The sequence below is a fragment of the Pseudophryne corroboree genome, chromosome 1 (assembly GCF_028390025.1).
Source record: "Pseudophryne corroboree isolate aPseCor3 chromosome 1, aPseCor3.hap2, whole genome shotgun sequence".
In the NCBI taxonomy this organism is placed as follows: Eukaryota; Metazoa; Chordata; class Amphibia; order Anura; family Myobatrachidae; genus Pseudophryne; species Pseudophryne corroboree.
In genome coordinates, this window is record NC_086444.1 from 823,043,115 (window position 1) to 823,065,822 (window position 22,708).

Genomic DNA, 22,708 nt, shown 5'->3' on the forward strand with positions numbered 1-22,708 from the left:
CAATGCATCAAGGTCAGGGATAGAAAAAGACGTTTCTATATTTATTTTACATGTAGAGACCTTACTGTAAGAGGCGACTCTGATCACTCTCCTCTAGAACAACACTTCAGGTCCGCATTATTTGGAGTACTAAGCATCTATTAGTAAGCTACCATTAAATGCAAAGGCCAACAAAGGTGGCGGCAACCTTAGATACGGCCAACAAAAATATAGAGCCTCTAGCTGGCTGAGGGCCAGATAACATTGGCCTAATGCAGATGGAAGCAGCAGCGATGCACTTGTATAAGTAGACACCTCCTGATTGCATTAGTGATGCAGTGCCTCAGCAGTCCCCCAAAATGGAAGCGACATGCCTCAGTTTTGGAAAACTGAGGATATCGCCGCCCCCTCCCTGCTCCCAAATAGCGGCAGACTGTCAATCTAGTGACGTCTGCAGCCGTAGTGTGCCCAACGACACATGACTCACACTGCACATGTTCAGTATGGGTCCAGCGCAAAAGCAAATTACTGAACATCATGCAACTCAGATAAGACAGGATCTGAATTAGGCCCACTGTGTCACTAGTAATAATAACAATAATAGGTACTGTATAATTCATTTGTAAGAAATTCCTATTCAAGCAACGAACAGTCACAAATAGTAAATAATGTTTATTACAAAACAAAGAAGCAGCTCTGCTCTCCCAGAAGTGTCCTCGTATTTATGTATTCCACACATACTGTAATGGGAAGGCTGATACAGAGCCCAGCGGGGCCACAAGACACAGATCCAGGTATCTGCTGGGTGACTCCATAGCCTCAGTTTGTGTAGGACATGACATCTTTTCACTGTTGCCTTCATTTGTCTTCATTGTTCTCAATCTCTTGCGGCAGGAATTTTTGGAAATTGATTGTAATCGATTCACTTGTATCACTGTTCAGGATAGCCCTCTCCACAAAGGGACCTAGCAAGACAAATCAGTTTCCTGTGACTGAATCACACACAGCTTAATCCAAGGTGCACAGTGTGGCAATGCTGATTACGTAGGCTCCTAGACTGCCATATAGCCTGCTCATTGTTGTGTCTAGCAAATATTATTTATTATTATTTACAGATTCTTATATAGCGCAGCATATTCCGTTGTGCTTTATAATTGTAATCAACAGTGATAAGACAACTGGGTAACAACAGACAGACAGAGGTAGGAAGGCGATGCTTGCAAGCTTACAAGATCACGGAGATCCCTGATATGTTCGATTTTGACTATGCGATTTCCCTTGAACTCCCCCCGGAGCCCAGATAGCACAGATTGTACAGATTTTTACTATCTGTGCTTGAGATTTTGTCTATGTACGATTTTGACTAAGTGTTAATTTTGACTATACCTTGTACTAGATTGTACACTAGATAGTCAAGATTGACTTGCCTGCACAGTCTATCTAGCCTTACGATACCGACCCCACGGGAGCGCACCTCGGGATCGAATCTGTATCGCAAGCTCCTAACACCTTGAGATATGCACTAAATGTTCATAAGATTTTGACTATATAGTCAAAATCTCACAGATTTATCTCACCATGTGTACACTTAGTGACATTTTAACTTTGATGGCATATTGTAGTGTAAAGCCTATGTATGAACACATGTAACCAATACAGATATAAACAGAGGCTCGTACGTTTCTGTATAAAATCTAACCACCAGTTACACTATCAACACGAAGCTGATCTCCATGTAGACTCCAGCTCTTGTGGCTTTATACAACCTTTAATCACAAAAGTAAAAAAAACTCCAAGGGATAGCTGGCACCTACATACATACTGCAAAGCTATCAATGTGTTTCAGGGCCTAATTCAGATCTGTTCGCTCGCTAGCTAGTTTTTGCAGCGCTGCGAACAGATAGACGCCGCCTATAAGGGAATGTATTTTAGCTTTGCAAGTGTGCAAACGCATGTGCAGCCGTCCTGTACAAAAACAGCTTATGCAGTTTCTGAGTAGCTCTAACCTTACTCCACCACTGTGATCACTTCTGCCTATTCGAGCCCGAAACTGACGTCAGACAGGCAAACGCTTTGACATGCCTGTGTTTTTCCAACCACTCCCAGAAAACGCTCAGTTGCCACCCACAAACCTGTCAATCTCCTTGCGAACGGTTTCTTCGCTAGAACCAGTGCACAACAACGATCCGCTTTGTAACTGTATACGCATGCGCAGTAGTTACCTGATCGCTGCGCAGCGAAAAACGCTAGCGAGCGAACAGATCTGAATTAGGCCCACAGTGACTTAACATTAGACATACTGTAACAGGTCTGCTGAGCCTTGGAGGAGACCAGTATCTCAGACTATGCTTGCTGGGAGTCGACTAAATAAAGATGTCATAACTTTAATAAGAAACCAGGGGGGTTATTTACTAAATGGCGGCTTTTCAAACCACAAAACTATCTGCCTTTAACAGATTTTAACACAATACCATTAAATGCAAAATCAGGTGTGTAACTGTATTGATGTTTTAAATTCTATGGGCAAAAATGCATATAATAAATGACAGCTTTAAAAAAGCAGCTGTTTAGTTTATATAGCCCCAAGGCATCCAAACGGGTAGAACATCTACATTGTTTCAATCTTTTATATAATCTCTGTATAGTGAAGTGTCACGTTTTTGCATGATCGAGTGCTTTTTAATAGTGTTATCTCTGTTCCGAGTAGACTTTTGTATGTGATGTTCATTTTGTTTTACCGCATTATGGGGGTCATTCCAAGTTGATCGCTAGCTGCCGTTGTTCGCAGGGCAGCGATCAGGCTAAAAATCGGCACTTCTGCGCATGCGTATGGTGCGCAATGCGCACGCGCAAAGTACTTTCACAAAAGCCGATGCAGTTTCACACAAGGTCGAGCGACGCTTTTCAGTCGCACTGCTGATCGGTGAGTGATTGACAGGAATGGGGCGTTTCTGGGAGGTAACCGACCATTTTCCGGGAATGTGCTGAAAAACGCAGGCGTGTCAGATACAAACGCAGGCGTGCCTGGGGAAACGGGGGAGTGGCTGGCCGAACGCAGGGCGTGTTTGTGACGTCAAAACAGGAACTAAATAGACTGAAGTGATTGCAAGGTAGGAGTAGGTCTGCGGCTGCTCTGAAACTGCTTGAAAAATTGTTGCCGCCGTTCTGTGATCCTTTCGTTCGCACTTCTGCTAAGCTAAGATACACTCCCAGAGGGCGGCGGCTTAGCGTTCGCACTGCTGCTAAAAGCAGCTAGCGAGCGATCAACTCGGAATGAGGGTCTATGCCAGTAGCTCTGCTTTTAACAGAGGGTGGGGGGGGGGGGGGAAGGGGTTGGACAAGCAATGAGGATATTAGCATACACTAAGGATATCCAGAACACATCAATGACTTCAAAGGACTACAGTATGCTTTCCATAGTCTGCTTGTGGCATCACTATTTCATTATTAAGAATATGGATGTACAGACGTGTCCACATACACCTTTCATTTATCCTGCCATGTATTGCACGGCTTGGAATGCCATAGACTGAGATTTAGCCATGCTTTGTGATTTTTCTTCATTTGCTTCTTTAATATTATACTTTACACATTATTATGGAGAACAAAATGTAAAAAATTATACGCTACTCGTCAGGGGCGTCAGAACACTTATACGTTGGGGGGAGGGGCAGAATAGATCCTCATTTTGGCGCCCCTGGGGGCGGAGCCGCCAGGGAGGAGGTGGCGGTAGTATAGGAAAAAATAAAGGCGGCACACGTTGGGGAGAGAGTGCGGAGAGAGAGAGAGAGAGGGACAGTGTTAGGGAGTGAGAGGAGCAAGCGGAGAGAGAGCGTTAGGGAGGGAGAGAGAAGCAAGAGGACAGAGTGTTAGAGAGAGAGGAGCAAGAGTGTTAGGGAGTGGAGCAAGGAGTGTTAGTGAGAGAGAGATAGAGTGGAGTGAGCCGGGGAGAGACACTACCTGATTGATTACTCAGCAGTCAGCAGCACAGCCAGCCACAGGTCTCTCCTGGAGGCGGGCACTATTCAGCATTAGGCCATGCCCCCTTAACACTCGCGAATCACAGCAATCAGACACTGCTCTGCTAGGAGTCGGGGGTGGGGTGTGTTGCTTGGTCCCTGCCTGGCTAGCCTGCAATACAATCAATGCATGGATGTTGTGATGTGCGGCCTTTCAACTGTACATCGGCCAGCACCTCTCAAGTTTTGGGGGGGTCGAGCTGCCCTCTTGCCTCCCCAATTCCGATGCCTCTGCTACTCGTAAATAAAACGGCTTAGCCGTGCTGCGCATGGCGTGCCAAACTGAGCAAAATAGAAAAGGTTACGTGGGCACATCTGTATCATAAGTATACACAATACTGTACATAAGAATGAAGCATGTTTCAAAATATCTGCTTTATACTACATCACTCCAAAATGTGTCTTTAGATGTCTAACATACTATCAGATACAGCAGATAGTCTATATGGTTTATGCAACAGTGGTAATACAACTGTGGCAGCAGGTGGCGCTCATGTCTCTGCTTACTATGCCAGCACAATGAATAAAACCGTACCTACAGTACAAACAGCAGTAGTGAAATTTAACTAGCTAATGTGTAAAAAGAATATGTCTTACTGCAAACAAGTTGGAAAAGAGTCACAGCTTTGCAGACATTTGTGGACCTTGTACTTTTTTGTATACAGTGAATAGTTGGTAAGCTAGCTTAATTACTTCTTATTAGTAAATCATAAGCGTAGGAGGAGGAGAAGGTGCTCGAGGTGCCGACAGAGGAACACCTGATAGAGATATATATATATATATATATTTATATTGTTACTGTCAGTAATAGACCACTGGGGGATGAGTCAACAGTGGGACACAACTAGCCACATACTGCCTATTGCCATATACATGGGGCCACTATTTACACAGAAGTGCAGCTCTTCCTGTGCAGTGTGTACATGTGTTGCTTCCCAGACCTCTGCTCCTGTTCCAACAGTTGCTCTGTTCCTGGGAACCTCTCCTCCTGATTTCATCATTTCATAGGCCAGCATTACTCCGGTCCCATAGCATATAAGTGTTTATGGGGCCAATTGAGTTAGCCACAGGAATTATCACAAAGTTTAAACTCCAGGTTAAAGGGGTAATTAAGACCTGATCGCTCGCTAGCTGTTTTTTGCAGTCCTGCGTTCACATAGTCCCCACCTACCAGGGAGGTATATTTTAGCTGTGCAAGTGTGCTATCGCATGTGCACCCGAGCACTACAAAAAAAAAAAAACTTTGTGCAGTTTCTGAGTTGCTCAGGACTTACTCAGCCGCTGCGATCACTTCAATCTGTCCAGGGCCGGAATTGATGTCAGACACCCGCTCTGCAAACACATGGACACGCCTGCGTTTTTCCAACCACTTCCTGAAAACGGTCAGTTGATACCCATAAACGCCTTCTTCCTGTCAATCTCCTTGCGATCGGCTGTGCGAATGGATTCTTTGTAAAAACCCATTGCACAGCAATGATCCGCTTTGTACCCGTGCGACGTGCCTGCGCATTGCGGTGCATACGCATGCGCAGTTCTGACCTGATCGCAGCGCTGCAAAAAACACTAGCGAGCGATCAGGTCTGAATAACTCCCTAAGTGCCTGGAGCTATTGAATTACTTCCCATGGTAAGCACGCAGCTAACATGCAGTAACTCATAGCTCCCAGGTTAAAGCTGCAATTACAGCCCACAACTTGCCCGGAATCACTAGTTAATGCAGATTTCTGTTCACACCTCAGGAGGGTGCAAGCAGAATTCCTCAATAAGTGCACCCTTGAAGCTAGTCTGGGGATGTAAATGAATAGCTCCACACACTTATTCCAGGTGCTAATTCCATAAGGTAAATCCCACAGCTAACTGAATTGTCCCTTATGACTCCCATCTCAATACATCCTTAATATGTGCGCACATGTGTAATCTGCATCTGTGCCTCTCTTTCTCCTTTTTGTTTCTGCCTCTTTGACAACTTTGTTTGTCAGCAGGCCAGGCACTACAGGCCATTGCTGTGTGCTTGCTCCCCAAGTTAGAATTTAACAGACAATCCATACCATACAATGTAGTTACCTAAATATTGGTTGCTCGATGTGCTCCTATATCCTATGTGGGCTGGCCACACCCCTCTGGTTGCTGCCCATACCCCATTAACAGCACACCGCCACTTCAAATATTTCATGGGTCTCTACCACTGCTTTCCCCACTTCAACCTGCCCCCACATGCTGGCCATGACTTTCTCCTGGCACACATCAGTGGTTGGGATGGGAGGGACACTAGCATGCACTTGTTCCCTGTCCCATGGACTTATGGTATGCTTTGGTATGGATAACCTATGTTTCTGGCAGGTGTACCCAAGTTATAGCGGTGTTAGCCATAGAAGGCAGATTTAAAGGACTTCTCGGGATCCGTTTTGAAGTATCTGCTTATCCTTTTACATATAAACCATTTTACACAACAATGCTGGACATCCACTCAACTTCTGCTCACCAAAACTCAGTGGCTTGTACTTGCAGACATCTTTTACAAGGGCATCCACATTGGCAAGTATGTGTTCAAGAGGCATGTCCAGCTGGAAAGAAACAAAGAAAAAGTATATTTGGTTATGGGAATGGGAAGGGATACACATGCAAAATGCAAATATCTTTAAGTGGAGCAATGTAAAAATAAGATTTTTTCTCCTAGTCCGTAGAGGATGCTGGGGACTCCGTAAGGACCATGGGGTATAGACGGGCTCCGCAGGAGACATGGGCACTCTAAAGACTTTAGCTGGGTGTGCACTGGCTCCTCCCTCTATGCCCCTCCTCCAGACCTCAGTTAGAGAACTGTGCCCAGAGGAGACGGACATTACGAGGAAAGGATTTTTGTTAATCTAAGGGCAAGATGCATACCAGCCCACACCGTACAACTTGGAACATACGAACCAGTTAACAGTATGAAACAAAACAGCATCAGCCCGAGACTGATCAAAACTGTAACATAACCCTTATGTAAGCAATAACTATACACAAGTCTTGCAGAATTTAGTCCGTACTGGGACGGGCGCCCAGCATCCTCTACGGACTAGGAGAAAAAGATTTACCGGTAGGTTTAAAATCTTTTTTTCTCTTACGTCCTAGAGGATGCTGGGGACTCCGTAAGGACCATGGGGATTATACCAAAGCTCAAGACCAGGCGGGAGAGTGCGGATGACTCTGCAGCACCGATTGAGCAAACAGGAGGTCCTCCTCAGCCAAGGTATCAAACTTGTAGAATTTAGCAAAAGTGTTTGAACCCAACCAAGTCGCCGCTCGGCAAAGCTGTAATGCCCAAGAAGAGCCCACCTTCCTAGTGGAATGGGCCTTTACCGAATTTGGTAACGGCAATCCAGACGTAGAATGAGCCTGCTGAATCGTGTTACAGATCCAGCGAGCAATAGTCTGTTTAGAAGCAGGAGCGCCAAGCTTGTTGGCTGCATACAGGACAAACAGTGCCTCTGTTTTCCTAACCCGAGTCGTCCTAGCTACATAAATTTTCAAGGCCCTGACTACATCAAGGGACCTGGAATCCTCCAAGTCACCCGTAGCCACAGGCACCACGATAGGTTGGTTCATATGAAAAGATGAAACCACCTTAGGCAAAAATTGAGGACGAGTCCTTAATTCTGCTCTATCCACATGGAAAATCAGATAGGGGCTCTTGTGAGACAAAGCCGCCAATTCGGACACCCGCCGTTCAGATGCCAAGGCCAACAACATGACCACCTTCCAAGTGAGAAATTTTAAATCCACCGTTTGAAGAGGCTCAAACCAGTGAGATTTTAGGAACTGTAACACCACGTTAAGGTCCCATGGTGCCACTGGGGGCACAAAAGGAGGCTGGATGTGCAGCACTCCCTTTACAAAAGTCTGGACTTCTGGGAGAGAAGCCAATTCCTTCTGAAAGAAAATTGATAGGGACGAAATCTGTACCTTAATGGAGCCTAATTTTAGGCCCATATCCACTCCTGTCTGTAGAAAGTGGAGAAAACGGCCCAGATGGAAATCTTCAGTAGGAGCATTCTTGGCTTCACACCAAGATACATACTTCCTCCAGATGCGGTGATAATGTTTCGCCGTCACCTCCTTCCTAGCCTTAATCAGAGTAGGGATGACTTCCTCCGGAATACCTTTCCCCGCTAGGATTTGGTGTTCAACCGCCATGCCATCAAACGTAACCGCGGTAAGTCTTGGAACACACAGGGACCCTGCTGCAATAGGTCTTCCCTGAGAGGAAGAGGCCACGGATCTTCTGTGAGCATTTCCTGAAGATCTGAATACCAGGCCCTTCGAGGCCAATCCGGAACAATGAGTATTGTCTGCACTCTTTTTCGTCTTCTGATTCTCAGTATTTTTGAGATGAGCGGAAGAGGAGGGAACACATAGACCGACTGAAACACCCATGGTGTCACCAGGGGGTCCACCGCTACTGCCTGAGGGTCCCTTGACCTGGCACAATACCTCCGAAGCTTCTTGTTGAGGCGTGACGCCATCATGTCTATTTGTGGAAGTCCCCACTGACTTGTTTTCTCTGCAAAAACTTCTTGATGAAGTCCCCACTCTCCTGGATGGAGATCGTGTCTGCTGAGGAAGTCTGCTTCCCAGTTGTCCACTCCCGGAATGAAGACTGCTGACAGAGCGCTTGCGTGATTTTCCACCCAGCGAAGAATCCTGGTGGCTTCCGCCATTGCCACTCTGCTCCTTGTCCCGCCTTGGCGGTTTACATGAGCCACAGCTGTGACGTTGTCTGATTGAATCAGAACCGGTAAGTCGCGAAGAAGATTTTCCGCTTGTCGTAGGCCGTTGTATATGGCCCTCAATTCCAGTACGTTGATGTGTAGACAAGCCTCCTGGCTTGACCATAGTCCCTGAAAATTTCTTCCTTGTGTGACTGCTCCCCATCCGAACCCAGTCTTGAATGCCGAACCTGCGACCTTCGAGAAGGTGAGCACTCTGCAGCCACCACAGGAGAGACACCCTGGCCCTGGGGGACAGGCTTATTTTCGGATGTATTTGTAGATGGGACCCGGACCACTTGTCCAGAAGGTCCCACTGAAACGTCCTCGCATGGAACCTGCCGAAGGGGATGGCCTCGTAGGTCACCGCCAGTTTTCCCAGTACTCGAGTGCATTGATGGACTGACACTTTTTTCGGTTTTATCAGGTCTCTGACCATGTTCTGGAGTTCCTGTGCTTTTTCCATCGGGAGAAAAACCCTCTTTTGTTCCATGTCCAGAATCATGCCTAAGAAAGATAGCCGAGTCGTTGGAATCAACTGTGACTTTGGTAGATTTAGAATCCATCCATGCTCTCAGGGAGAGCGACACGCTTTTCTGCAATTGATCTCTCGATCTCGCTTTTATCAGGAGATCGTCCAAGTATGGGATAATTGTGACTCCTTGTTAAAAAAACGTTTTCGAACCAGCGCTCCAACACAGCAGTGCTGCAATCTCCTCTGAAGTGGTCACCCCCACTTCCAAGAGAACTTTTAGACAATGTACAAAATGCAGATATGCGCACCCTGGGGTGTTATAGGATAATTATATATTTTGTGGAGAACGTTCAATGTTCAGATGTTCAAATCCTTCCCTTTTGAATAAGAACAGAATTCCTCCTTTTTCCCTCAAAAAAAAAACAGAAGTAAGGGAATATATAGTGAAGTACAGTTTTATTAGGAGTGTGAATAACATAAAAAAATAAAAGTAATAATTCCACCAACTTATAGTGGGGCAAATATGCGTACCAGAATATGTGGGGTCCCCAACAAAGGTTACCCTATAGCGCTTGTGAGGTGTTAAACAGATACCTCCCGGGATCTCAGTACTGTTCCTCCTCTAGCCGTGGTATTCCTGGGTACTCTCCCTCTTACTGGATCAATCGCAGTCTGTCCCACAGCACCAACGCGTTTCTGCTCTCTGGGAGCCTTTCTCAAGGTATGTGGTGGAATGAAGACTGGGAGAATTTATGCCCAGTATTGTGGTGTGATTGGCTCAGACTGGATATCCCATAAATTAACATTCCCTTCATGAATTATTATGAACTAGTATATTCTGGTGACTTTGCCTGAGATATTAATTGGCCCCTTGTATGGGAAAAGCTTTAAATTAGACAATTTAATACTTAAAAACGGCTGAAAACGCCGAGATTCGGCGTGCGTTCTAACTCGTGGAACGCACACCACTTCCGGCCGCCGTCCCTTGTGGTGTACTCACGGTGCTAAGCATCATGCCGCTACGCATGCGTTCCATATGCTGGAATGCATGGCATTTCCGTTTCCGCCTAGAGCTCTAATAGCCGGAGATGCGAACTTCCGGTTTCGGACATGCCGCTGTGGAACGCATTAATTCATATGCGTTCCATGGCTTTAACATACCGGAAAACCTATGGGATACCTTTGTGGGATGCAAAAGATGAAATAATGGGAAAGATGAAGTTAAACCCCAGTATTTACACATTGAATTAGTAATAGAGGGTATTCTTCCTACATCTTATAACAATACCTTTTTAAATACATTTTTAAAAATACAGTTATAAAATCTCCATAAAAAATACATAGGATGAATAAACGTATAGTATTGGGAAGAATAAAAGTGGACAGCAGTATATACAACAAATTCATAATGGGGGGTGTTCTTCCTGCATCTTATGGAAATAAAGGTTATAAATTATGTATACTTATAAAATACAGTTTTAAAATATTCGATAAAAAACAGTACATTATGGTATCGCAGATAAAAATATTGATGGATAATCAATTCATTAATAAATAATTAATTTGCAATAAATTATCATAAGAACCATTTTAATTCAAAGTCCAGATTCAGGCCCTTAGGTGCTAAAGTTCCCATATTGTAGATCCATCGCATTTCTGTTTGTGCGAGACTTTCTTCCAGATTTCCATTTCTCCAATGATTCTGCACCATTTTGATGCCTACTACTTTCTCTAAAGCGTTACAGTTTTTATTATGGGATGACTTAAAATGATTTGAAACTGAATGGTTCTTGAAGCCCTTTTTTATGTTCCGAGTGTGTTCTGCCCATCTTTCTTTCAAGGGTCTACTGGTCCGGCCAATATACTGCAGTTTGCAACTGCACTCCATCAGATAAATACAGTTTTTGGTGTTACACGTAATGAATTCAGAGATGTTGTATATGTTGCCAGTAGTATTGGACCTAAATTCCTCCGTCTTACTGGGTTGGTTGGTGTGGTTCCTACACATTATGCACAAGCCGCATCTATGGAACCCTTTTGTTTTTATTCTGCTAGATTTTTTAGGTGCAACCGCACTCTTTACTAGCTTCTGTTTTAGATTGGGTGCTCTTCTGTATACGAATTTGGGGTTCTGTGGTAAAATTTTCTCTAAAATCGGATCTCTGGTTAAAAGATGCCAATGTTTTTTCACAATTAATTCCATTTCTTTATGTTGGCTATTAAAAGATGTTAAAAAAGGTAAAGTGCATGTGTCTTCCTGGAGTTTTCTTTTAGGTTTTAGAAGATCGTCTATTCACTTCTTGTATTTCCTTAATGTATTCATCCACTTTATTCTCTTCATATCCTTTGGAAACAAATTTTTTCTTCATATCGACAGATTGGTTTCTGAAGACTGTAATGTCAGTGCAGTTTCTTCTTAATCTTCTAATTTGGCCTTTTGGTACGTTCTTCAACCAGTTAGAATGATGGTTGCTTGAAACTGAAATATACGAATTACTGTCTGTTGGTTTAAAATATGATTTTGTTTTTAAAAAATTATTTTCAATGTACAGAGTAAGGTCCAAAAAGTTTACTTCCTTTTTGCTGATATTAAACACCAAGGAAATGTTAAAATCATTTCTGTTAAGAGATTCGCAAAAGGAATTGAGGGCTTCTTCATCACCTTCCCAAATAAAAATAATGTCATCGATAAAACAATACCATAATTTGATGTTGGATAAAAAGGGGTTATTCTCTGTCCATATGTGATGATTTTCCCAATGACTCATAAAGAGATTAGCATATGCTGGGGCAAAACGAGTGCCCATAGCAGTCCCCATTTTTTGTAAATAAAATTTTCCATTATGCCAGAAGAAATTATTATTTAAAATAAACCTAATACTCTCCACTATAAAGGGAATCTTGTTTGTTTCGAAATTACTGTTTTGTAGATGATGTTTCACAGCATTAATGCCTTTTTCATGGTCAATAATCGTGTATAGACTACTTACGTCTGCAGTGGCCATGATGTAGTTGGGTTCCCATTTGAAGCTTTCTACTTTTTGTAAGATATCCATAGTGTCTTTGATGTATGATCTTACTTTCAGTACTTCAGGCTGGAGATGGTGGTCGACAAAATGGGAAAGATTGGATGTAACGGAATTTGTTCCCGCTACTATAGGTCTTCCTGGGGGATCGGATAAACCTTTATGAATCTTCGGCAGTACATAAAAGACAGGTAGGGTGGGATTTTTGATGTTAATATACTGCTCCTCTTTCTCCTGAATGATCCCTTCATTTTTATATTTGTTGAGGAGTGTTTTTAATTCACGTTCTATTCTTTAATTTGGATTTCCTCTTAAAACCATGTATGTGGATTTATCTTCTTCTATCTGTCTGCTGATTTCTTCCTCATATTTTTTGGCGTCCATAATCACTATCCCCCCCCCCTTTATCTGAGGGTTTGATAACAATTTCTTTATTATCTTGTAGTGCTTTAATTGCTTCCCTTTCTTTTTTCGTGGTATTCGGTTCTTTCTTCCAATGTGGGTGGAGATTATCCAGATCAGTAGTTACTGCTTTATTAAGGCTTTCCACGAAACATCCTCTTGAAAAAGTGGGGTTGAAAGTTGATTTTGGTTTGAAGGGATTTCTCTCTGATGTTGTTTCTCCTGGTTGACTTAAAAAGTATTTTGGTCTTCCCCAGGAAGGAAGGAAAATAATGAACGAGAACTGGGGAAGACCAAAATATTCAACTTAAGTAACCATGAGCTGACGGTGGATGAAACAAGAATACTAGAGAAAGGTCTTAAGTTTGCTCCGTACAAAAAAAATCAATAAATTTGAAACCTATCTGGACATCCAAAAATTTGTTAGAAAGGTTTCGCTTAAAAAATACTTTTTAAGTCAACCAGGAGAAACAACATCAGAGAGAAATCCCTTCAAACCAAAATCAACTTTCAACCCCACTTTTTCAAGAGGATGTTTCGTGGAAAGCTTTAATAAAGCAGTAACTACTGATCTGGATAATCTCCACCCACATTGGAAGAAAGAACCGAATACCACGAAAAAAAGAAAGGGAAGCAATTAAAGCACTACAAGATAATAAAGAAATTGTTATCAAACCCTCAGATAAAGGGGGGGGGGGGGGGAATTGATTATGGATGCCGAAAAATATGAGGAAGATATCAGCAGACAGATAGAAGAAGATAAATCCATATACATGGTTTTAAGAGGAAATCCAAATGAAAGAATAGAACGTGAATTAAAAACACTCCTCAACAAATATAAAAATGAAGGGATCATTCAGGAGAAAGAGGAGCAGTATATTAACATCAAAAATCCCACCCTACCTGTCTTTTATGTACTGCTGAAGATTCATAAAAGTTTATCCGATCCCCCAGGAAGACCTATAGTAGCGGGAACAAATTCCGTTACATCCAATCTTTCCCATTTTGTCGACCACCATATCCAGCCTGAAGTACTGAAAGTAAGATCATACATCAAAGACACTATGGATATCTTACAAAAAGTAGAAAGCTTCAAATGGGAACCCAACTACATCATGGCCACTGCAGACGTAAGTAGTCTATACACGATTATTGACCATGAAAAAGGCATTAATGCTGTGAAACATCATCTACAAAACAGTAATTTTGAAACAAACAAGATTCCCTTTATAGTGGAGAGTATTAGGTTTATTTTAAATAATAATTTCTTCTGGCATAATGGAAAATTTTATTTACAAAAAATGGAGACTGCTATGGGCACTCGTTTTGCCCCAGCATATGCTAATCTCTTTATGAGTCATTGGGAAAATCATCACATATGGACAGAGAATAACCCCTTTTTATCCAACATCAAATTATGGTATCGTTTTATCGATGACATTATTTTTATTTGGGAAGGTGATGAAGAAGCCCTCAATTCCTTTTGCGAATCTCTTAACAGAAATGATTTTAACATTTCCTTGGTGTTTAATATCAGCAAAAAGGAAGTAAACTTTTTGGACCTTACTCTGTACATTGAAAATAATTTTTTAAAAACAAAATCATATTTTAAACCAACAGATAGTAATTCGTATATTTCAGTTTCAAGCAACCATCATTCTAACTGGTTGAAGAACGTACCAAAAGGCCAAATTAGAAGATTAAGAAGAAACTGCACTGACATTACAGTCTTCAGAAACCAATCTGTCGATATGAAGAAAAAATTTGTTTCCAAAGGATATGAAGAGAATAAAGTGGATGAATACATTAAGGAAATACAAGAAGTGAATAGACAAGATCTTCTAAAACCTAAAAGAAAACTCCAGGAAGACACATGCACTTTACCTTTTTTAACATCTTTTAATAGCCAACATAAAGAAATGGAATTAATTGTGAAAAAACATTGGCATCTTTTAACCAGAGATCCGATTTTAGAGAAAATTTTACCACAGAACCCCAAATTCGTATACAGAAGAGCACCCAATCTAAAACAGAAGCTAGTAAAGAGTGCGGTTGCACCTAAAAAATCTAGCAGAATAAAAACAAAAGGGTTCCATAGATGCGGCTTGTGCATAATGTGTAGGAACCACACCAACCAACCAACCAACCCAGTAAGACGGAGGAATTTAGGTCCAATACTACTGGCAACATATACAACATCTCTGAATTCATTACGTGTAACACCAAAAACTGTATTTATCTGATGGAGTGCAGTTGCAAACTGCAGTATATTGGCCGGACCAGTAGACCCTTGAAGGAAAGATGGGCAGAACACACTCGGAACATAAAAAAGGGCTTCGAGAACCATTCAGTTTCAAATCATTTTAAGTCATCCCATAATAAAAACTGTAACGCTTTAGAGAAAGTAGAAGGCATCAAAATGGTGCAGAATCATTGGAGAAAAGAAAGTCTCGCACAAACAGAAATGCGATGGATCTACAATATGGGAACTTTAGCACCTAAGGGCCTGAATCTGGACTTTGAATTAAAATGGTTCTTATGATAATTTATTGCAAATTAATTAATTATTTATTAATGAATTGATTATCCATCAATATTTTTATCTGCGATACCATAATGTACTGTTTTTTATCGAATATTTTAAAACTGTATTTTATAAGTATACATAATTTACAACATTTATTTCCATAAGATGCAGGAAGAACACCCCCCATTATGAATTTGTTGTATATACTGCTGTCCACTTTTATTCTTCCCAATACTATACGTTTATTCATCCTATGTATTTTTTATGGAGATTTTATAACTGTATTTTTAAAAATGTATTTAAAAAGGTATTGTTATAAGATGTAGGAAGAATACCCTCTATTACTAATTCAATGTGTAAATACTGGGGTTTAACTTCATCTTTCCCATTATTTCATCTTTTGCATCCCACAAAGGTATCCCATAGGTTTTCCGGTATGTTAAAGCCATGGAACGCATATGAATTAATGCGTTCCACAGCGGCATGTCCGAAACCGGAAGTTCGCATCTCCGGCTATTAGAGCTCTAGGCGGAAACGGAAATGCCATGCGTTCCAGCATATGGAACGCATGCGTAGCGGCATGATGCTTAGCGCCGTGAGTACACCACAAGGGACGGCGGCCGGAACCGGAAGTAGGGTGTGCGTTCCACGAGTTAGAACGCACGCCGAATCTCGGCGTTTTCAGCCGTTTTTAAGTATTAAATTGTCTAATTTAAAGCTTTTCCCATACAAGGGGCCAATTAATATCTCAGGCAAAGTCACCAGAATATACTAGTTCATAATAATTCATGAAGGGAATGTTAATTTATGGGATATCCAGTCTGAGCCAATCACACCACAATACTGGGCATAAATTCTCCCAGTCTTCATTCCACCACATACCTTGAGAAAGGCTCCCAGAGAGCAGAAACGCGTTGGTGCTGTGGGACAGACTGCGATTGATCCAGTAAGAGGGGGAGTACCCAGGAATACCACAGCTAGAGGAGGAACAGTACTGAGATCCCGGGAGGTATCTGTTTAACACCTCACAAGCGCTATAGGGTAACCTTTGTTGGGGACCCCACATATTCTGGTACGCATATTTGCCCCACTATAAGTTGGTGGAATTATTACTTTTATTTTTTTATGTTATTCACACTCCTAATAAAACTGTACTTCACTATATATTCCCTTACTTCTGTTTTTTTGAGGGAAAAAGGAGGAATTCTGTTCTTATTCAAAAGGGAAGGATTTGAACATCTGAACATTGAACGTTCTCCACAAAATATATAATTATCCTATAACACCCCAGGGTGCGCATATCTGCATTTTGTACATTGTCTAAAAATTGTGACTCCTTGCCTGCGCAGGAGCACCATCATTTCCGCCATTACCTTGGTGAAAATCCTCGGGGCCGTGGAAAGCCCAAACGGCAACGTCTGAAACTGGTAATGACAGTCCTGTACAGCGAATCTCAGGTATGCCTGATGAGGGGGATATATGGGGACATGAAGGTATGCATCCTTTATGTCTAGTGACACCATAAAATCCCCCCCTTCCAGGCTGGAGATAACTGCCCGGAGCGATTCCATCTTGAATTTGAACTTTTTCAAGTGCAGGTTTAGGGATTTTAGATTTAGAATGCGTCTGACCGAGCCATCTGGTTTCGGGACCACAAACAGGGTTGAATAGTACCCCTTCCCCTGTTGCACTAGGGGAACCTTGACAATCACTTGTTGTTGACACAGTTTTTGAATTGCAGCTAAAACTATATCCCTTTCTGGGGGAGAAGCTGGTAAAGCCGATTTGAAAAATCGGCGAGGAGGCACGTCTTCGAATTCCAGCTTGTAGCCTTGGGATACAATTTCCATCGCCCAAGGATCCACATCTGACTGAACCCAGACGTGGCTAAAGAGTCGAAGACGTGCCCCCACCGGCGCGGACTCCCTCAGAGGAGCCCCAGCGTCATGCGGTGGATTTAGTAGAAGCGGGGGAGGACTTCTGCTCCTGGGAAATAGCCGTAGCAGGCATTCTTTTCCCTCTACCCTTACCTCTGGCGAGGAAGGAAGAGCCCCGACCTCTTCTGGACTTATGCGACCGAAATATACGTTATGGTAAGAACTTACCGTTGATAACGTGATTTCTCTTATGTCCACAGGTATCCACAGGATAACATTGGGATATTGTCGAGTGACAGCGAAAATGACACCAACACGGTCATGAGCTTTCTGGCCTCCCAGGATGCATTGGGGCCTTCACCATATAGTCCCGCCCACTGACTCAGTCAAATCCGTTTTTTGCTTGGTGCGGCAGGAAGCCGCATGGTCGCAGGGCTGCTGAGAGTGCAGCCTCAAGCTTTTATTATTTTATTATTTTTATAGACTTACTATGTTTTTTTTGAGCGACTTCTCTTAACAGCGTCTTAAACGCATACTAGAAAGAGTCGCTCCAACTCCCCACCGGGTCACAACAACGCTTACCTTCGGGTATTAGTGCTGTCTCGACGGGCGTCTGTGTCAGGATGTTCTAGCAGGTCCAGCAGACGTAACCAGGCTGTGGCCGGAGCATGGGGAGACGGTGAGTCTATGGACTTCCTCTTACTAGAGGGGTCAGGACACAGCTACACTGATTTGGTGGAGACTACAAACAGTGTGTTGATGCGCCGAACATCTCGAGTGTGACAGCGCTACGCTCCGGGGATCATAGGCGCCAGGACTAGGTAGAGGCCGCGATCCTGGGAGTTTAAGTCAACAGAGGGATTCAGACGCTCCCCTGGCCGCCCCTCCTCCGAGTTCATGGCCAGTTCCCGCGTGTTTCTCGTTTCATGAACTGAATGACCTCACTTCCGGCTCAGACGCTACCACGAGGGTACTCGGTCACAGCTTAGACGCTGCGGTTGTGTACACTGGAGATAAACCCGCCAGACCAAGTCGCAGGCCTTAGCTTCTGCATACACGTGGAAGTCGCTCAGCGTCCGTGTCCGTCAGTGAGCGTCCGTGTCCGTCAGTGAGCGTCCGTGTCCGTTATCAAGAGCGGCAGTGTACACCAGTAGCGTCTGAATCCACTCAGCGTCTAACGAGCGTATATGCTTGGATATGGAAGTGTGGTGAGTCTCCCTGTATCCCGCTCTCTGGAGGCAGGGTATACAGTACTAAAAATTCCTTCTACTTGTTAGTATGAATTGTTAATTTTTAGTACCTATTGCATATGAGATCTGTATATTACTGTGTTTTCTGCATGCTATGTTGGAAAAAGAACCGGTTAAAACAGAAGTACAATTTTCCTACTTATGTATAAGTTGTTATGGAGGTTGTATTCTCATATGGCAATGTCTAATGCTTTAACATGTGGCTGACTGCTAGTATGTGTGCTGACTTTTCTGTAAAGTAATGTCAGTCCTGTTCTGACCCTCAAATCAGGTGCACTGTGGTCAGATTGATCTCACCTCTATATATTGACATATAGGGTGATTTTCAGTCACAAATTGTGTAGTCAATAACAGATTAATACCATGTCTGTGAGCGGCAAAAGTGATGAGGAGAATTTATCAAGCACTCCTACAGCCCTAACATGCTCGTGACCGTGTTGGTGCCATTTTCGCTGTCACTCGACAATATCCCAATGTTATCCTGTGGATAATCCTGTGGACCCAGCCAGAGAAAGGACTGCATCTGATATTGTGGTGTTTTCTTTTCCTGGGGGGGGAGCATAAGGTAAAAAAGTAGATTTACCCGCGGTAGCTGTGGAAACCAGGTCCGCGAGACCTTCCCCAAATAAAACCTCACCCTTGTAAGGCAAAACTTCCATATGTCTCTTTGAGTCGGCATCACCCGTCCATTGGCGGATCCACAGGGCTCGCCTAGCAGAAATCGCCATGGCGTTGGCTCTCGAACCTAACAGCCCAACGTCTCTCGAAGCGTCTCTCATATATAAGACTGGGCCTTTAATGTGACCTAAGGTCAATAAAATGCTATCCCTATCTAGGGTATCAATGTCAGATGACAAGGTATCTGCCCAAGCTGCTACAGCGCTACAAACCCAAGCCGACGCTATTGCCGGTCTGAGCAAGGCACCCGTATGTGCATAAATTGATTTTAAGTTAGTTTCCTGTCTGCGATCAGCAGGATCCTTGAGGGCTGCCGTGTCTGGAGACGGTAACGCCACCTTTTTGGACAAGCGCGTTAAAGCCTTGTCCACCCTGGGCGAGGATTCCCACCGTAACCTATCCTGTGCAGGGAAAGGATACGCCATAAGAATTCTCTTGGGAATCTGCAGTTTCTTGTCTGGAGTTTCCCAAGCCTTTTCAAATAACGCGGTCAGCTCATGAGATGGGGGAAAGGTTACCTCAGGTTTCTTTTCCTTAAACACGAATACCCTCGTGTCAGGGACCGAGGGGTCATCTGTGATATGCAAAACATCTTTTATTGCAATAATCATATAATGAATACTTTTGGCCACCCTTGGGTGTAACCTCGCCTCATCGTAGTCGACACTGGAGTCAGAATTCGTGTCGGTATCAGTGTTTGCTACTTGGGACAGGGGACGTTTCTGAGACCCTGGAGGGCACTGTGATACAGCCAAAGCCATGGATTGACTCCCTGTCTTTTCTCTTATGTAATAAAGACACATTTTCATTTAAAACATTCCACATATCCAGCCAATCAGGTGTCGGCGTCGCCGATGGAGACACCACAATCATCTGCTCCACCTCCTCCTTAGATGAGCCTTCCGCTTCAGACATGCCGACACACACGTACCGACACCACCACAAAGTCAGGGAGATATATATATATATATATATATATATATATATATATGGAGACAGTCCCCCAATAAGGCCCTTTGGAGAGACAGAGAGAGAGTATGCCAGCACACACCCAGCGCCACCGGACACTGGAATAAAATCCCAGTCAGTACAGCGCTTTTATAAATATAATCACTGCGCCAATTAAATGTGCCCCCCCCCCTCTTTTTTGCCCTCTGTACTTGTGTTCAGCAGGGGAGAGTCCGGGGAGCCAGCTTCTTTGCAGCGTGCTGTGGAGAAAATGGCGCTGGTTAGTGCTGAGGAATCAATCTCCGCCCCCTTACTGGCGGGCTTCGAACCCACTCAAATCTTTATACTGGCGGGGTTTTTTGCAATATACTGCCTCCGCAGTATATATCTATGCCAGTGTCCCCAGAGGGTTAATAATTGCTGCCCAGGGTGCCCCCCGTGCGCCCTGCACCCATACAGTGCCGCCAGTGTGTGTGTGTGTGTGTGTGTTACCTCATAGAAGATCAGAAGTCTTCTGCCGCCTTTGAAGTCTTCTATCTTCTCATACTCACCCGGCTTCTATCTTCCGGCTCTGTGAGGAGGACGGCGGCACGGCTTCGGGACGAACGGCGAGGGTGAGACCTGCGTTCCGACCCTCTGGAGCTAATGGTGTCCAGTAGCCTAAGAAGCAGAGCCTATCATTTAAGTAGGTCTGCTTCTCTCCCCTCAGTCCCACGATGCAGGGAGCCTGTTGCCAGCAGTGCTCCCTGAAAATAAAAAACCTAACAAAAGTCTTTTTTCAGAGAAACTCAGTAGAGCTCCCCTGCAGTGCACCCAGTCTCCTCTGGGCACAGGATCTAACTGAGGTCTGGAGGAGGGGCATAGAGGGAGGGGCCAGTGCACACCCATCTAAAGTCTTTAGAGTGCCCATGTCTCCTGCGGAGCCCATCTATACCCCATGGTCCTTTCGGAGTCCCCAGAATCCTCTAGGACGTAAGAGAAATAGGAATAAGGATGCCTGACTGCTTTCTATTTATCAATGCAATGCATATAATATGTAGAGTATATGCATTTTTTTCTGAAAGGGAAGTCGTTGGTTCTTTGATAATCAGAATATCAACAAGAAATATGGGAGCACTGTAAGGCAGACAATGTGATGTCGGCAATCGTCAAATGTTGACAGTTTTACAGCCAGCACACAAATACTTTAACACTTGTCAAAACCACAGTGTCTCCCCAATGCCTGTCAAAATTCTGATTGTTGACCGGCAGTAAGTATTCCTTTCACAAACTAGGGGGGACAGTTATAAATGGGTGATTTTCATTAACTGCACAATTTTGTATGATGCTAGAAGCGATTTGCAATTCGCCTAATCTGCCAAAGGCAAGAAGTCTCAACAAGCTGACAGGCTTTATGGCTATTTAGGCATTACAAGCACCAGTTTGCCCTGTTAGCCAATGCATGGTGGCACAGCTCCTAAATACTACTGTATTGTTTTGCCACCAACCCCACTGTTTTCAAAAGGTTTGGAGGCTAGTAAAAGAACAAACAGCCAATCACAAATGACCAGTATGTAAACATGGATTGTGATTGGCAAAGATTCTCTTATTCATTTCAAGGGACAATGCATTTCAATGGCCTTTTTGCTGAAATTTAAATACATTGTCTATTTAATTGAATGAAATTTTTTTTTGTGTTTTTACCTACAATAGATACAATTTTAATATAGTGGAGAGTTTGGAAAAGAATGAAAGATTTTCTTAAGGTGATTTTAACTTCTGCGCAAATTTATCCACTCCCCACTAATATGAATTTATATTTAATATGAGATTTGTGTTTGTCAGTATTCCACAATTCCTTTCTAGATTCTAGGCTCATGTATTACTAAGGCAAAGGCTAGAAAACAACAGCTTGTAATCTGGGTCACACAGGTAAATGGAGTAGGTCAGCTCCTTAGAAACAGAGGGAACCATACTGAGAAATGTTTTTTGGCATGAACACAAGAGTCTTGGCAGATAGTTGAGGAATACAGTTGTATGGGATCTGTAGGTGATCTGTGACTCTCTAATGGTCGTCAACAATGTACCTCTTGTGAGAATGCTGCTTTTACAGTGCTTTAAGACATCAATTATATTACACTAATGCATGTTTTCATGTTGTGAAAAAATAGGATTTTGGTACTTACCGATAAAGCCTTTTCTCCTAGTCCGTAGAGGATGCTGGGGACTCCAAAAGGGCCATGGGGTATAGACGGGATCCGCAGGAGCTTGGGCACACTAAAAAGACTTAATCTGGGTGTGAACTGGCTCTATGCCAGTTATAAGAACTGTGCCCAGGAGAGACGGACATTTCAAGGAAAGATTTTTGTTTAAACTAAGGGCTACAAAACTACCAGCCCACACCACAAACATACCGTACAACCGGAGTAACTTTAAACCAGATAACAGTATGCATTAACACCAGCAACAAGCTGCAATAAACAATACACAACCCGTGTATAAACCAATTTAACCAGCAAGAAAAACACTGCAAGTAATAGTCCGCACCGGGACGGGCGCCCAGCATCCTCTACGGACTAGGAGAAAATAAGAATTTACTCACCGGTAATTCTATTTCTCGTAGTCCGTAGTGGATGCTGGGAACTCCGTAAGGACCATGGGGAATAGCGGGCTCCGAAGGAGGCTGGGCACTCTAGAAAGATTTATGACTACCTGGTGTGCACCGGCCCCTCCCACCATGACCCTCCTCCAAGCCTCAGTTAGGACACTGTGCCCGGACGAGCTGACATAATAAGGAAGGATTT

At 43.4% G+C, this 22,708-nt stretch overlaps 1 protein-coding gene across 2 annotated transcripts in view; it reads right to left on the minus strand.

Annotated features, from left to right (window-relative positions):
* Window positions 1-636: 636 nt before the first annotated feature.
* MRPL1 (mitochondrial ribosomal protein L1) overlaps window positions 637-22,708 on the minus strand; it is a 229,224-nt gene continuing 207,152 nt past the window's right edge. For both annotated transcript variants that reach the window (XM_063919596.1, XM_063919593.1), the window contains 2 exons: window positions 6,480-6,561; window positions 637-944 (listed from right to left, as the gene is read on the minus strand). In XM_063919596.1, coding sequence (XP_063775666.1) covers window positions 838-944; window positions 6,480-6,561 — 189 coding nt within the window. In that variant the 3' untranslated portion in view covers window positions 637-837. The remainder of the gene's footprint in view (window positions 945-6,479; window positions 6,562-22,708) is intronic.